This window comes from Lactuca serriola, chromosome 2 (genome assembly GCF_051521515.1).
Source record: "Lactuca serriola cultivar US96UC23 chromosome 2, Lser_US96UC23_V15, whole genome shotgun sequence".
Lineage (NCBI taxonomy): Eukaryota > Viridiplantae > Streptophyta > Magnoliopsida > Asterales > Asteraceae > Lactuca > Lactuca serriola.
Genome location: NC_136409.1, coordinates 103,256,840 through 103,274,690, shown reverse-complemented (window position 1 = coordinate 103,274,690; position 17,851 = coordinate 103,256,840). Strand labels below are relative to the sequence as shown.

Here is a 17,851-nt window from a genome sequence, read left to right as displayed (position 1 = left end):
CATGACGATGACCGTTGATAGTGCCAAGACAAATGATGCAACAATCAACATCATTGTGAAAGAACTTTTGGGTATTTACGATAATGGTAAACATTTTCACATTAGGTGTATGGCTCATATCATAAACCTAGTTGTGAAAATGGGGTTAAAACACGAAGTTTACCATGTAAAAAGCATACAGGATGCGATGAAATACATTAGAGCCTCCCCGCAACGGATCAAGACCTTTAAACAAGCCATGAAGGATGCGATTGTAGAAACTCAAAGGTTTTTGTGTGGTGAAACTCCAACACGGTGGAACTCTACCTTTGAATTGCTAAGATAAGCATACGATGTCAAAGACGTGTTTCTCGAATATAGCCATCAAGGTAAATAAAACCAAATCTGTTTCAGCACTAACAATTAGCAATATTTACAAATTTAGCATTTTGTCCAAATTTTGAAAGTTGCATAACTCACTCAATTTAAGTTGTATTTACCTGAATCTTTTTCATACATGTTTTTTATGTTTTGTAGATAAGTTTAGACTATAAAAACGCTTGATTTGGTTAAAAATTGAATTGGTTAAAAATTTAATGAGTTACAGGTCCCGCAAGGAAGCAGATCAAATCAGAATTTTTTTATATTTCAGCAATTAAACATAATATGACTCTTTTGTTCAAATGTGCATAACTCACTCAATTTAAGTTGTATTCAGGGGCGGAGCTTGAACAATTAATGTTGTGGTGGTGGTGGTGGTGGTGTGTGTGTGTGTGTGGGGGGGGGGGGGGGGGGGGGGAATTTGAGTAGAATTATATATTCTTTAATATAACTAATGACTACATTCAAGAACTATCATTGCATTTCCTATTTGGTGAAGACCCAGCACACCCCCTATACCTATAAGTTACAAGTAGTTGTCACTTCTTTGGCTAAAGATTCATCAAAGAAAACGATAGTAACTATCCATCTCCATAATCTAAGAAACACTAAAATAAAATAAAAGAATCAAAAGTAGTTTGAAAAGCCAATAGAAATGGGAAGGATAAACTCATATCAGGTTAAGAGATAATAGTAGTGAAATTTGGGTCCAACTTTCTTTGAAACACTACATCAAACACTTGGGATGCATGTTTTGTAAACCTGTAAATCCTTTTTTTTTTATTAACCTGGGAAGAAACCAACTGGTAGAGATTAAAAACAATTATATCTAAGAAGTTATATTTAACCATTCTAAATAATAAAAACCAACATGCACCCATATCTTTAAATTAATCTGAATTTCGTCAAATTTTCATATTCAATGCAGAGAACAATTAGGAATGTAATATTCACATTAAAATTGGACCAATTCCATATTCCAAACTAAATTTCCTTCAAGAATATCACCAACTTGCAGCTCTTATATCTTCTTACAAAATAAAGATGAAACGGAGGAACTCGATAGTCAGGAACAAATTTCATTGCCAAGTATAATGTCATCTAAAATCTGTAACAATGCATTTAATAGATTGTGAAAACTAAAATCGAAATTAGTTGATTCCGAAATCACAACAACTAGCAAACAGAGGAACTCGGGAGTCGGGAACAATTCATCCAAATTTGACAATAGCATGCTTATATTTATAACTTTTGAAGTGATACGGGCTGCTTCTAACCCGAATTCTAGGGGGGGGGGGGTAGCCCCTCCTGATCCTATAAATGATCTGCCCATGGTTGTATTGACCTGAATCTTTTTCCAACATGTTGTTTAGTTTTTGTAGATAAGTTTAGACTATAAAAACGCTTGATTTGGTTAAAAATTGAATGAGTTACAAGTCCCGCAAGGAAGCATATCAAATCAGAATTTTTTTATGTTTCAGCAATTAAACGTAATATGACTTTTTTGTTCAAATGTGCATAACTCACTCAATTTAAGTTGTATTAACCTAAATTTTTTTCCTACATATTTAGTTTTTGTAGATAAGTCTAGACTACAAAAACGCTTGATTGGGTTAAAAATTGAATGAATTACAATCCCCGCAAGGAATAAAATCAAATCAAAAAAATTTTATATTTCAGCAACTAAACGTAATATGATTTTTTTTGTTCAAATATGCATAACTAACTCATTTAAAGTTTGACCTGATTCTTTTTCCTACATGTTTAGGTTTGTAGATAATTTTTTATTATAAAAACACTTGATTTGGTTAAAAATTGAATGAGTTACATCTCTTGGAATATAGCATACCATATATATATATATATATATATATATATATATATATATATATATATATATATATATATTTGCAGCAACATACATGGAAACTTTTATTGTATTTTCTTTGTTGTTTTTTATAGATCCAATGTTTCAAAAAAGTGTGGAAAGGATACCATCGCATTCAGACATTGAGATGATTACAAAGATGATGGAGTTCCTTGAGAAGTTTAAGAAGAAAACTGAAAAAGTTTAGTGTTCAACAAAGCCTATCTTCCATACTTATACCCGGGAGATCTTAAATATAGAGCAACGAATTAGGAAATATGAAACCAACCCGGATTTTTTGTTTATGGTACCGGGTATGAAAGAAAAATATGACAAATATTGGAGTGACTATGACAATATAAGTGATTATGTCTTCTTTGCGATATTGTTAGATCCTCAATGCAAGTCAAAGTTTGTGAAAATTGTTTTTACCCAAATGCTTAAAGCCAAGAACAAAGATAATAAGATGTTCGTTGATGAGATAGAATCGAAAGCACGTGCAAAGGTTATTGATATCAAATGCAAATTAGACAAGTTTTTCAATACATATTTGGAAAGACCAAACATGACACCGTCGTCTCAACAAGAAACTCTCGAAGAAGTTGTTAAATTTGATGACGAAAACGAATTCTTTGGAAGCTATATGACCTCGGGAAGTGTCTCATTGTCTTCGTTGGAAAGTCAATTGCAACGATACTTAAGCGAGAACCCAATTGGATTTGACAAATGATATGATATCTTCACATGGTGGAAAAATAACATGGTGCGGTTTCCGATCGTTTGCTTGAATAGCAAGAGGTATCGACTTTTACTTCAATTTTTCATATTTATTTTATAAATTCATGTCGTGTATTATATACTAATTTGTTTCTTAATAGATATTTCGAGGAAGCAAATTTCCACCGTTGCATCTGAATCCACATTCATCGTCGAGTAATTACCGACTACCGTACTAATTTGTCGGTTGTGATTGTGGAGGCATTAATATGCACCTAAAATTGGCTAAGAAATAGTAGCTTGCCTATATATAGACTATGACAAAGTGCATGATGTGTTAGTTGACAATGACCTCGCTATTGGTAATACACTAATATTTGTTACATTTTAAACGTCTTATTAGTAATTGTTACATTTTATTAAGTAATAACGTTTTTCTTTTGTATTATATATAGACATTGTGGATGCATTACACAACTTGAAGCTAACGGGGAAGAGATCGGTGAATTAGTCAAAATGTCAATAGATGTTGGAATCCACATATTAGACTTTTTTTGTTGGGGAAACTTGAAAGTATATTTTGAATTTTGAAAGTATATTTTGAATGTTGGATAGCTAATGATGGTGCAATGGTTGTTTGAAAGAGAGAAACTGACTTATTTTTTATAATATCAAACTTATAGTTTTTCATATATTGTCTGGCAATCGCTTGTTTATATAGATTATATTTATAAATTAGTGCAGTTTCCTAAAATAATAATACATCCAACACTTGACAAGGTTTCAAGACCCGACAAGAATCGTCAAAAACCGAAACCGTAACCGAAATATTTCTCAAAATACAGTGCTACTTCTCGAGGACCGGTTCCAACATCGAAGACCCGACAAAAATCAAAACCGGCGGTCCGATTCGGTTCCTAAATTCGGTCAACTTCGGTTCCTGGGTCGGATCCGATTCAGGTCGGTTCCTTTGCTCATCCCTAGACATAATGTTTTAGTTGAATTTTAGATTTGTCTTGATTTAAAAGAATAAAGCACAATAAATACCTCACATATTGTGCAATTTTTTAAATTTTATATTTTCTTTTATACACATTCCAAGTCCAATAGTTTCTATAATATGGCAATTACTGGGGTTATAAACAAACCAACAAACACAAACAAAAGACTTGTTCATATTTACCTTTCCAGATTAATATAAATAACAAACAAACAGATTTTCTTATTTGTGTTCATTTGTTTAACAAATTACTTTCATGTTCATGCACGAAACGTAAATGAACATAAATCATTTATATTTTAGTTTGATAGTTTTTGTGGCAATGTGGCATATGGCAATTTATGTTTTTACCAAGAACAATCACAAGCACATAGAAATATTTTGAGAAAATTCATTTATTTCATCAAGAAAGAAAAAAATATGAAGTTTATACATGTTTAGGCAAAAATATAAATGGAGGAAAAGTGATAGTTATATCCTTAGCCACCCCTATACATAGTATCTTTCAGCAGTATGCCACCAACAACTCCAATGAGCAAAAGAATATATGATCAAATAGCCACAGGTTATTCTATGACCTATAAGACATCAATGGTGTGTCCACGTGTCATGATCCTACATGGTCTCCTGCAGCAATGAAGTCAATGTTCAATGTTCCTTTAACTCAATGTTAGTTTGTCTTAATCGGTTAAGTCAATGTTCAATGTTCCTTTAAGATATCTTATCTCTAAAATGGGTGATAACTGCACAATTAGCGAGTCTATAATAAGAATGGAAAAGCTGAGAGCAAATGTAATTAGAGCTTGCTTAAGCATCCACAGTAAAGAAAAGTGTTGTAAAACTCGGCCCACTACCAGGCAATTGACTGAGTCAAACTTGGACCAATTTGGTCAAGCACGGTCAAATAGTCAAAATTGAATTTAAAAAAAAAAGTCAAGAATTTTGATAGAAATCTTAACACAATAATGAAGGAACCGCAAATTGAATGCTTGATTCCTATGGAAGTGAAATGGAATTCAAAATAACAAATCAGGGAAAATAATCAAATGATTATCCTTCCTACCCTAAATCAGAGAGGGTCTAAAAAGAGATGACCTCCTGATGACCATAAAAATGAAAAGTACTCAATCCCCCAATACTCTTAAGATAATAGTTATTTATACTAGCCTAGGGATGATTCTAGAAAAGGGTGCAAAAACAGAAAATAAAAAATATTACAAGCAAATATTTGCTATAAACTGACTTAGGATTTAGAAAACAAACAAACAAGAACCCAAAACTATTCATTGTATTGATTTAAGAACCCTAAACAAAATTACAAAAAAGATGGTTTGGCAAATTCGAGAAGCCACTCTCCCAGGGTATGAAATACCAGATTTCTCACAAAAGATAGATGATGATACCCACATACCCTCTTGATAAGCCCCGTCAACTATTATTACCATTGTGGGGAGGGGAGTTTCATTGTTTTATTGCTTTTCTCTTATTATTAGTTATGTTGTGTCCACTTATCTCTGCAGGAGGTCCTTTTTGGTGGAGGATAAGTGTCCTTGTCCTTTTGGTCTGATCCTCAGAGTACAAGTAGGCATTTCTTTTTTTCCTTTTGTTTTAGTAAGAATATTGTTTCTTCCTTGGAGATACCCATATCTCGAATATTGGGATTGTCTAATACAATTCACGTCTTGTTCATTTACTATGTCTTGAATCCGCATTCAACTTGATAGATCCAACTTAGGTCTACCAATTGGTATCAGAGCAAGGTGGCTCCTCGGAAAAAAGAATGTTCCATCAGACAAGAAGTTAAGAAGCTTTGGACAAAAATCTGGGAAAATCATGGATGAGCAACAACAGAAAGTGGTTAACCAACAACAAGCCAGAGCAATTGAAGATAACAAACTTAAACAGAATGAGATGATGAGGAAGCTTGATGTTCTGGTGGGGAAGATAGAGAAAATGGAGCGTGGAAAGGGTTCCAAAACACCAAACTCAGGCCTAATCACTCCCGATGGGAATCTCATGGACAAGAACAATGGTCAAGGAGGCAGCGGAACTAGCGGTTCTAGTGACAGAGGTATGGGATTGTTTTTTGGGTCCTTCTAAGGAACAAATCAAGGGAAACTGAAATTCGAATTTGTGTTTGGGTCGCGTTCATGTCAAGTGTAAAAAACATGATGTCGTGTCATGTTCGTTTTCAAAATTCGACACAAAATTGACACAATCTACCATTTGTTTGTTGTGTTTGTTGTGTTAAGTATGCTTAAGTATTAATTAAATAAACTAATTGTTATTTTATGTTAGTTAAAAAAACACAACATTGTGTCGTGTCGTGTTCGTGTTACAAAAAATCTTGTCGTGTTGTGTCGGACAAAAGCACGACATGATTGCCTGATTTGCCACTCATATCACAGATCAATGTTATCTTGGTGGAAGAGGCAGAAATTCACACAGACTCGGAACCACTCAGACAAGTTGATAGACCCGGAAGTAAGATTGGATTCCAGCGATGTTAATCATCTTGTGGAAGTCTCCCTCAACTCCGTTGCCAGGTTGACCTCTCACCACACCCTGACCGATCCAGGAGCAACTCATAACTTCCTAGCTTTCAGGGTGGTCAAAGAACCGAGCATTCCGGTCACCGATACTGAACCATATGGATTGAAGATGGGAACGGGGGACATTGAGGAGGGTCGGGGTGTGTAAAGGTATCTTTTTACAACTCCATGAGATCGATATTGTCGAAGAATTCCTTCCCTTAAGACTCGATAGCATTTGATGTCATACTAGGGATGAAATGGTTGGAAACTTTAGGTACAACCCAGACAAATTGGAAGGAACAAAAAATTGAATTTGACTTTGGGAAATCAAAAGTAAAATTGAAGGGAGAGGTTGCTCTTGGAAAATCTATAGTCACATTGAGGACCATGGAGAGGGACTTGAAGAAGGAGAAGGCAGAATTGCTTATTGAGTTCGGCAACACACAACACTTATTGAGTTCGGCAACACACAACACAGATACCTAGTTAGGTACCTAAATTTCTAACTCAAAATTCTCCACAAATTTGATGGAATCTTTTGTTCCTGAACTCCCACAAAAACGCCATTTAGAACATCTGATAATTCTAAAAGACAACATCCCTCCAATTAGTGCCCGACCCTATCGGTGTCCCCATTTCCAAAAAGACGAGATAGAGCGGTTGATCACAAAAATGTTAATCGCATGGATCATCCAAGTCAGCTACACAGTCCCGGTGATTTTGGTTAAAAAAAAAAAGGATGGGTCATGGCGGTTCTGTGTCAATTACTGTCAATTACTCAATTACTGACACTACAGGTCGCTAAATCGGGCAACGGTTCCCGACAAATTCCCCATTCCGGTTATTGATGAGCTTTTAGACGAATTACATGGGTCGATCATTTTCAACAAGTTAGATCTAAGATCTGGGTATCATCAAATCCAAATCCCAACACAAGACATCCCTAAAACCGCCTTCTGCACACATGGCGAGCATTACAAGTTCAAAGTAATTTCTTTTGGGCTTACAAATGCCACAACCACCTTCCGGTCGCAAATGAACGATATCTTTTGTCCATATTTAAGAAAATTCATTTTTGTGTTTTTTGATGGCATACTTGTAAGTTGTAACAGTGACACACACACATAGTAAAAGTTCAAACGAGAATGGAAAAAGGTTGAGAAGGCGAGAACAAATTTCAACCACTAATTTATTGCCATTAAGTTATTTTCCAGCCCATTAAATATTTTTCAGCCACTTTTAAACACCTCCCTTAAGTCGAATGTGGTCTTCTACAAATCATACATGGAATTTATCTCATTTGACAATCACCACACAAGAATTTCTTCCCTTCTAAGTCGTACTATTTTATACTTTTTAACTTTGTAATTCTACTAGTTGAGTGTCTAACTGGCTAATGTATCTTACGGATTTTTGAACACATTCAACATGATAGTTGTGATCTTTTAGCTCATCTTTGATATTAAGGTTTAAAATATGGGTCATGCAGGTAAGGTGGAAATGTTTTCCACCATCATACGATTTGGGCAATTTTTTAATCAAAAATTTTATCGTCTTATCATCTGAAGTAGCATTGTCGGTAGTCATGGTCATCACGTTCTTTATCCCCACCCAAGTATACAATCCAATAGCAAATGGGTCACTTCTTCCCTTGTGATTATCTATGGATCTAAAGTTTAGAATTATTTTATGCATTACCCAATTATCATCAATAAAGCGACCATTTACAACCATATAATTTATTTTTTGATGAGAGAAAGTCCAAATATTTGTAGTCTTAAGTGTATTGTGTTACTTGGATTACTAAAGTAAGGATTTTTTTTCTTTAATAAACATAATATTTAGAAACATCACGATTAATCTTATGCATAGATGGTATAGAAACTTTTTGTTAAGAGCATTTTTGTACCTAATAGAACTTCATTTTCTACAAACTTAAACGGTATTTCACCTACAACAAATAGGTTAAATAAAACTTTCTTAATCCTAAAAGCATCATGTTTCTAAGTTGTGACACTACTACCCTCTGCACAAACTTGTTTTTTAAATTGCAATTGTTTTGCCCTTTATCGTTTTCTAGGTTTTTTGGCTTCTACCAACGTGTTTATTTAAACTAGACGTTTTGTTTATCGGCTTTAAATAACTTTAACTTTTTAATCTTTTACTTTTGTTCGTATCGGCTTTAAATAACTTTAACTTTTTAATCTTTTACTTTTGTTCGTATCGGCTTTAAATAACTCCAGCTTTTTATGTTTTTTATGTTGTAGATCTTGATTCTTCAATGTTATTGATGTTGTAAAATTGTAATCATGATTCTTGAATGACATTAACAATAATTGTTATGTTGCAACATTATTGGTGAATACCACTGATGTTGCAATCTTGATGTCATAGTTGTTGACTTTATGTAATGTGATAGAAGTAAATGTTTTTTTGTAGTGTAGGATGACAATATATTTGTTGGATCCACCCCCACCCATGTGATTGTTGATGATGATTATTCTGAAAAGGAAAAAGAAGAGCATATGGCATTGAAAGTCACATAAAAGAGAATAGGTACCACCAAAAACAAGATGTTAAAAACATTTGTAAAGGTTTGGCTACAAAATGATGTGGAGTGAAAACTAAGCATGCTAAATGTAAGTTCTGCTCAACTATCCTTAAAGTCGACACGAACAAAATGGAACATCTACCTTAAATAAACCCGTCGGCAGATGCAAAAAAATAATCCGGAAAACATCAAAGAGCAAACCAATTTTTAATTTAAAAACAAGCTTTTGGGGAGGATAGTAGTGTCACAACTTGGAAACATGATGAGGTTAGGATTAAAAAAGTTTACTTACCGTATTTGTTTTAGGTGAACTAGAGTTTAAGTTCATAGAAAACAAAACTTTTATTGAATACACAAATGCTCTTAACGGGAAAGTTACTGTACCATTTAGGCATAAGATTAGTCGTGAAGTTTCTAAGTATTATGTTGATGAGAAAGAAATATTTACTTACTACATTAATCCAAGTTACATAACACAATATACTTGACTACGGATACTTGGAAATCTTCTCATCAAAAAGTGAAGTATATGGTTGTAGCGTGTCACTTTATAGATGATAATTGGGTTATACATAAAAGAATTTTAAACTTTAGACCCATAGATATTCAAAAGGGGAAGACGTGGCTCATTTGTTATTGGATTGTATACATGGGTTGGGGATAAAGAACATTATGGTAATGATCGTCAACAATACCACTTTAAATTAACGATAAGCCAATAGAATTTTTTATTAAAAAATTGTCCAGTTTGTATGATGGTGGAAAACATTTTCACATTAGGTGCATGATCCATATTTTGTACCTAATTGTCAAAGATAGGGTAAAAAAACACAACTATCATGTTGAATGAGTTCAAAAAGCCGTAAGATACATTAGACATTCAACCGATAGAATTGCAAATTTTAAAAAGTGTATAAAAGAGTGCGGCTTAAAAGAAATAAATTCTTATGTGGTGATTGACCAATGAGATGAAATTCCACGTATGAGTTGTTGAAGACCGCATCTGACTTAAGAGATGCGTTTGAAGGTGTCCTAGAAAATGACTTAATGGGCTGGAAAACAACTTAATGGGGCTGGAAAATAACTTAATGGCCAAAAACCGGTTTTGGAACGAAAACCGGTTTAGTCCATAGCAGTCCGGTTCCCAATTTGATTCAGCCGATTCTTTTGGTTCTAGTCCAGCCTGAGCCGATCCTAGAACTGGGCTCATGCCTATCTGTAAGTGCTTTGTAATAAAGACGTGGGGGTATTTTGGTCGATTATTATATTAGTATAAATACGAGATCTTGGGAAGTCAGTTGGTAGTTATTGATTTGTTCAGTTAGAAAAAGTTCTTGAAAGAGACATCCTCTTGAAAGGTAGATTTCATTTTAAATCATTCAACTATAATCATTTAATCAATTGAATCTTCTACCAACTATTATCATCAAATCTAGAGTGTAAAAACACCAAACGAGACTATTTCAAAAACTCCCATCCCACAACCAAGATTCTCTCCCCTTCCTCGTGATTTCCTAAATGCTAAAAACAAAGACCTAGATCGTAAAAACTTAAGACTTAAGATAGGAGAATACAATAGAGATTTGTTAAGTACATATTAGGCACCATATTAGACGTCTTTTACTTTATTTATACTTTTATAGCATTCTGTAGATAGAATTCATGTATGGCACCTTCATTAGGGTTTGCAGTTGATTTGTATAAAAGTGATTTCTTTATGCAGTTGATCATAAGTAATGTGTAGATGGCTAGTTGAGTCATACATCACAAAGGTTGCTTATAAATCTTGTATAAATATTGATACCATTGTAAAAGAGAAGAAGTGTAACTTACCATCATTGAGATTACCACGTAAAAGAAGGCAATACATATGATGGATAAGCATCATACTTCAATGCAAGAGCATGCACAGAAGACACGTCAGCAAGTTCTCCAAATCCACCAAGTCCAAGTTCATTTGCATGGATCCCACAAGTGATAAAAGCAGATTCAATCCCAGATGCATTTGCACCTTTTATGTCATGGTGTAAAGAGTCCCCCACAGCAATTGAATCAGAAGCATCCACACCAGCCATAGCCATAGCTGCTTTATAGATAATCTGATGCATTAATGAAACCATAATAACTTAATAAGCAACCAAGAAACAAAGTTTGCAAAACAACTAAAGAATCACAATAATAAATCTCGTTTTTCAAATCTAAAATTGAAAAGAATGTTAAGAATATATAAAAGCATAAACTTTATTTGGTTTTGAATACTAAAATCACCTCATGAGGCTTGCCCATCCATTTAACTTCACCACCAAGCTTTTCGTAAGTAGCTGCTAAAGTACCTAAAAAGAACATAAACAGTATAATAGTCAAGTGTAGTTTTACCTAATTGCCCTTCTACTTTTTTCCTCTCAACTTCTCTCATGTTAAAATTCATAAACATTAATAAAACATATGGCTTATTCACTTTAAAAAGAAACAGAACTTATGTGTACAACATTTTATCCAGATAGACATCATTTGGTTACTTTACCTATACATGACTTAATACAGAAGAAAAAAAAAACCCTAAGATATAAATAATAAGAGTCTCAAGTAAGAAAAAAAATAAAAAGTTTACCAGGCATGATGCGTAATTCTCTAGCTTCAACAGTGACAAAATCAGGATTTGCTACCACCATAGGGATACCTTTAGCTGCACAATGTTCTAGAATCTTCTCAAGCTCCTCAAGCTTCTTGGAAATAGAGTCACCAGAAGAAAGCCCTAGAGCTTCAGTACCATGGACCAAAATAAACTCAGCTTTTTCGACATTCTCTACAACCTGTAACCCTAACCCCTGCAGCAATATGATAAAGAAATATAAAAAAGAAATATCAATGTGCTTTCATTTATTTGTTTCTTTCTATTGCAACATTTACCTCAAGTGATATAGCACCTCGATCACTCCATGTCATGTGAATGCAGGTCTTTCCTAAAACACGAAACCAAGGATCATCTCTCCTGTTCATGGTAGATCACATATTAAAGATATTATTTGCATGCTTCTTGAAGAAAATAAAGAAAAAGAAGTACACGTTACATAATTGGTTGTTTTTCATAAAAAGGAGAATCTCACATTATTCAAACACAAGTTAACAAAATCCAAGATTTATAAGGCCACTAAGCCTATAACAATGATACTCATCAAATCTAGTAAAAGTCGATTTGTAATGAAATAATGAATTAATCTTTGGATTTTTGTCACACTACCTTTGAAGATGTTGATATGTTAATTCTCCACTGGTGATAGCTCCAATGAAGAGAGAGGGATCAAATCCAAGGCTTTTCAATTTATCCAATGTTGTTGATGCACGTCTTGATGAATTACTAATAATGACCATTTTAGCACCACGAGAAGCCAGATTTTCCACTGTTAGAAAAGTAGGAAACTTGACTATATGATATATCACCCCCAAAATGTCAAAAGAACAACATACTTTGAAGAGAAGAAAAAAAAAGGGATCTCCAATTGACATGACATCCCTTACCAAAATGTCAAAAGCTCATAACATACATGTAGATATGGCACCAGGGTAAGGTTGTTTCCCATCATGAAGAACACCAAATTGATCCAACAGCCATGCCTGCACCAAATATCACTTGGGTAACTAAAAATTATCAATTTGAAAGGTAAATGGTTTGAGATTGACACAAGAAGCACATAACATTCTGTAATTTTAATCCACAAAACAAGACTAAAGTCTAAGGATGCAAATTACTCAAAATATACTTGGAAATATCAACAGATGAGAATGAAGGGTTCACTAGTGATAGGGCGACAGGATAAGCTCGAAGTTAAACTCATATTTGATACCATAATACACCACAAGGAGGGCGTTAAGGGTTGCCGGCAACATACAAAAGGCTATTAAGGTTTTCCTCTAGGTAGATGGGGGCAGGAGGCGGTAAGAAGGGCTGTGCGCGGCGGACGGTGGCTATGGGGAGGAAGAAAGTCGGAAGGTCGCATTTCTACCTTAAATACGGTTTTCTTTTGAACTGTAAATCGGAAAAATAAGGATAGAAGTTGGAAAGCATGCCTTGTAATGGCGAGATTCAGCAATTTGCTGGAGACCTGTGAAGATCTTGATATCACTCGCATTGGATGCAGCCATTGCCATTATATTCTCTTCAACAGCAGTTACGATTTCCGGCCACAACCTGCAATCCAGGAACGCTCTTTTGGCCGACCAATCTTTAGAGAATCTGGGAATTGAGGCCGAGCAAGATTTATTTGAGCTAATGATAAATCATAAAAATACAAATTTTGGATTTTATTAGGGTTCTACTATAAGGAAAAAAAATAGTTAAATCTTCGAAGTTTAACTAATTAATTTAAAAAAGAAAACTTCTATGTACATTTTTTTATTTAATAAAGTCCTACAAATCGGTAACTGTATTTATTTGACTATTCTAGCAGGCATCATGTTTTCAAAATTTATATTTTTTTTGAGATTTTAAACTTTATTATAAAATTGGTCTAAATTTTATAATTTTAACTAAAAATTCAAAGAAATTTATGAATTCTATCATAAATTTAGTTTTTTTATATATTTTTTTTCAAAATTTTGTTTCGAATATATTTTTTTTATATAAAAGCATATTTATATAAAAAAACATATTTGTACATAAAAGACCTTCTTTTTTCTATATTAAAAACCTTTTAAAAAACAATTTTATAGATGAAATACTTATTTATAAAAACATTTTTACTTTAAATACCTATTTATAAAAATATAGTTATATAAAAATGCAAAAAATACACATGTAAAATATATTATTATATCCATATATACGTTAAAAGACTTTTATAAAATAGATAATTATTAAGTACATGAAAAATATTTTATGTGCATACAAATACATAAAAACATATACAAATACGTTTTTATAAAAAAAAATTATATAAAAACAGGCATTATATATATATATATATATATATATATATATATATATACACACACACACACACACAAACACGTATTTTATAAAAATATATACAAATGTTTTTTTTAAATATGGAGATTTTTTTAAAATATTTGTTTAAACTGTGATGTTTTGTTAAATGGTTTCTGTTAAACCTTGTTTTTGGATTAAACCGTAGTTTTAAATTTATTCTAAAAATATGTGGTGTTACAGTTGGTATCAGTGTCATGTTTTAAGCGAATTAAGATGGATCATTCAACTCTTAGACTTAGACTTTGGTTATGGAATATGTGAATGAGACATAAGATTGATATGCCTTAAGTTAGATAGACTTGTAGGATGTTACATTGAATGCTTTTATAGTAGTAATGAAAGTGAAATTGATATATGGATAGTCTAAACCAATTGAACAAATCTCCTAAGTGGTAAAGTCAAGGTTGGTTATGTATGATGTTGGTATAATAGTAGAGGGCTCGTACTATTATAAACATATGATAAATACTCAAACTTGGTGGAACCATGAAAGAGTTTTACAAGATGAGGGATAGACATGTACTATGAAAGTTACTAGAGATTGCATATCTTTAAGAAAGGCCATGATAATGTTTGAAAATTTTAACATGGATATATGAATACTAGTGTATAGTAAAGTGTTAAAATGTTATAGAGTGATGAGACGAACAAGGAGTCAAACCTTCAGCGAAAAAGGATGATGATAAGGTCCAAATCAAGTCTCGGGTGAATAGGTCGCCAAGAGTGGCCAACCAAGGTAGTAATGATGGTGATTGTCACACCCCAAAACCATGAACGGCGGAAAACGTTCTGGGACGGAGGACGTCATGTACAGTATCACAACAATGAAAAGTAGTAAACAAGCAACAACATCATCCATTGCATTAATAATATAATTTTAATACAAGTGTTCTGATATGTCTAATAGACACTAAAGTATAAATCAAAATGAAAGATGAGTCTTGAACGAGCTCCATCTTCTCTAAACCTTGCATCGGTACCTGTCTAGCGTTGACCTAAGGATACAAGTTATTTTGAAAGAGAGTATCAACTTTAAAGTTGGTGAGATCATAAGTATTTTAGTGTCTTAATTTGTATGTAAGTATTTATACGAATGAAATGTAAGTATTTGTACGTGTATGGAATGTAAGTATTTGTACGTGTATGAATTGTAAGTATGAAAACGTTTTGAACATCCTAGAAAGCCTTATGCTTCCTACTGAGAGTAGCCTTCTACCAAGGCATCTAGTATTTGTGTGTGTCTCCTGTAAGAGTGTGTATTTTTCCAAACCCGACTATCATTAACCAAAATATAGCCTCCATATTACCGTGCATCGTGTGAATGTTCACGAAGTGAATGTAATGGGAAAATGAAATAGTACTATGGTTCAGTATCAAATAACTACGACCGTACTAACTACTTTAAATCTATTGTAATTTAAAGTAACATGTGATTGACCTGTATCCTGCTACCGACTCTAGTAAAACGACGATGTAAGACGCCGTAAGAAATGACATTTGGCACTCATAGACTTGCAAGCCCCACTGTAGTGAGCAACAAGGTGTAGGATAGTCAATTCAATATAGATCTATACACAAATTCATACGTTCCCCAATTAAGGAGATTCGAGATACAAAAGCGGTCATGGCAAGAAGTGCCATGACCTGTTCAATGGTTCACATAACTGCATGAATGTATATGTAATGAATGTGCTAACTGAAAGTGTACTCTTTCTCTGTCTAACCTGTATGTATTGTAATGTTCTGTGTGTACTAGTTGTAATGTATGTTCTCTCTCTATCTAGCATGTATAGTAATGTATTGACTCATGAGTGAACTGACTCATTGTATGTTTCATTGTTCTAGTAATGGTATTAGTATCCTCCTGTGCTACCCCTATGGTAACTTACTAGTGATGTAACTGGTACGTATGAACATGGAAGTATACACTTGCTACCCAAGGGTATTGAATGGACTGGAAGAACCTTAATGACTAATATGTACACATGATATATAAGTAATAGTTAAACGACCTTCAAATGGATACCCGATACCCCACCAGACAACATCCCAACGGGGAAAAGGAAATAAGGCGGGTTAGCCTTCCTAAGCCCTTCAAACATTACTTATGTAACTATACATATCTAGGCATGCAATTGACAATATAAAAACATAAAATAAGTTTTGTAACACCTTTGAACATGATTATTATCTAAGAAAAGGTCGACTTGATGTAAGCCTATAAGACGGGTTGAAAGTATTTGTTTGATAAAACAGATTAAGTATAAAGAAACATTTGTTTGAAACACAATTGTAAATGAGTTTGAAATGAAACATATAGTGTATAATGAACAGTTTAATAAGGAGTTTTAAACAAATAAAACATTTATGAAAATCATTCGAAGAAAACTATTTGGTAAAACAGCTAATGAGTAGTAAATCATTTGAATGCTGCTTATTAATCACATGTGATTGATATAATAACTAGCATGACTCTACTTGTATCCCCCCCATAAAAACATTTAAAAACATTTAAAACATTGATTAAGGGGTATGAACTCACTTGTAGCAAGTGGTTGGGATGAACGGACTGAAATAGGATGCTAGGTGTCAAGTGAAGACTTGTACACACTCTATGATCCTAGATAACATATAATATCACATATATGTATCCAATTAGTCTTTAAACAGCTAATAACCAAAGTCAAGACACCCTAGGACATGCTAAACACCTTATACAAGTGTTATAAGTCTCAAGGATTGCATCTAAGTGTTGTAGGGAAAGGCTAATGTGTTTGGGGTTCAAGGAAAACTCCATTATGGAGTTTACGGTTTTGTGGTCTTAACCAAAAGGGTTTACGGTCGTAAACCCTTGGGTTTACGGTTGTAAGCTCACCCTCTTTGTGACCATTTGTTGTTTGAAGCCTTCTAAGCTAATCCAAGCATTCCTACTTCATGTTTAAGCCTTAGGAAGTGTTTTGTGGCATCAATACACTCCTAAATGGAGTTTACGGTCCATGGACCATTTCTCCATGAGTTTACTACCGTAAACTCTTATGGACTAAGGTATTTTGATGTTTTCAAGTCCCAAGCATAACAAGGAATAAATCTAGACTAGTTTCCTAAGCTTGTAAAGGGACTAGGGCCATTTTTACACCTCTTTGGGGTGTTTACAGTTTTGGGAGATCCCCAAACCATAAACAAATATAAATGAGGGATTTTGGTGATTTTCATGTGCTAAACACATCAAGGAAGGATTCTAAGTTAATACCCAAGGCTTAGGATAAGATAAAGCACACTTTGGCACCCTAAATAGGGTTTACGGTCCAAGGTGTTCTTGGACCGTAAACACCTTTGATCTTGGTGTTCTTGGACTATTTCAAGATGTATAGAAGTGTAACAAAGCTTGTAAGACTCTAGGATATAAGCACTTACAAGTTAGAAGCTCGAAAAGGTGCTAAGGGCCCAAGAACACTAGTGTGTGTTCTTGGTGTTTTGGAAATCTAGTAAAAACACATAAATGGATGGATGAAAAGATGTATAATCACTAGATTAAGTGATATACTAACTTGAAAGGGCTAGAAACACTTACTAGATTGAAGATATTGAATAAAAACTTGGATGATACTTGAGAGAGTTTTGGAGTTTACTCTTGAGGTTGCAAATGAGAAATGAAGTGTTTTGGGGAGTAAAATCATGCTTAAGCATGAGTTTACGGTTTTTGGGGTAAATTAAGGCCCAAACATAAAAGTTTGGTCGTGAACTTCTAAGCTACGTGGTATTCGCGGTTTTGAAATTTCAAGACTCGAGATGGCACATCCTTTCACCCGATCGTTTAAAGAATAATTATTATAAT

At 33.7% G+C, this 17,851-nt stretch overlaps 1 protein-coding gene across 4 annotated transcripts; it reads right to left on the bottom strand.

The window, feature by feature from the left end:
• Positions 1-1,217: 1,217 nt before the first annotated feature.
• On the bottom strand, positions 1,218-13,310 carry LOC145086578 (Haloacid dehalogenase-like hydrolase (HAD) superfamily protein). Of its 4 annotated transcripts, none has more exons than XM_079024391.1 (8): positions 13,098-13,310; positions 12,575-12,644; positions 12,271-12,430; positions 11,940-12,021; positions 11,641-11,857; positions 11,298-11,362; positions 10,863-11,128; positions 1,218-1,468 (listed from the first exon to the last, which is right to left on the bottom strand). In XM_079024391.1, exons 1-7 carry the CDS (start codon positions 13,176-13,178, stop codon positions 10,874-10,876), a joined length of 930 nt encoding a protein of 309 aa, XP_078880517.1. In that variant the 5' UTR covers positions 13,179-13,310; the 3' UTR covers positions 1,218-1,468; positions 10,863-10,873. The 4 variants fall into 4 exon arrangements, with proteins under 4 accessions (XP_078880517.1, XP_078880516.1, XP_078880515.1 ...); XM_079024390.1 differs by lacking the exon at positions 1,218-1,468 and adding an exon at positions 3,715-3,924; XM_079024389.1 differs by lacking the exon at positions 1,218-1,468 and adding an exon at positions 4,322-4,571 and having other exon boundaries at positions 13,098-13,309.
• Between the last annotated feature and the right edge of the window lie 4,541 nt (positions 13,311-17,851).

Coding starts and splice junctions, on each gene's coding strand:
- LOC145086578 (XM_079024391.1), bottom strand. CDS start 13,178: ATGGCAATGGCTGCATCCAATGCGAGTGATATCAAGATCTTCACAGGT. Junction 12,022..12,270: donor ACATATCAACATCTTCAAAG/GTAGTGTGACAA, acceptor TACCATGAACAG/GAGAGATGATCCTTGGTTTC. Junction 11,858..11,939: donor GAGGTGCTATATCACTTGAG/GTAAATGTTGCA, acceptor ATATTGCTGCAG/GGGTTAGGGTTACAGGTTGT.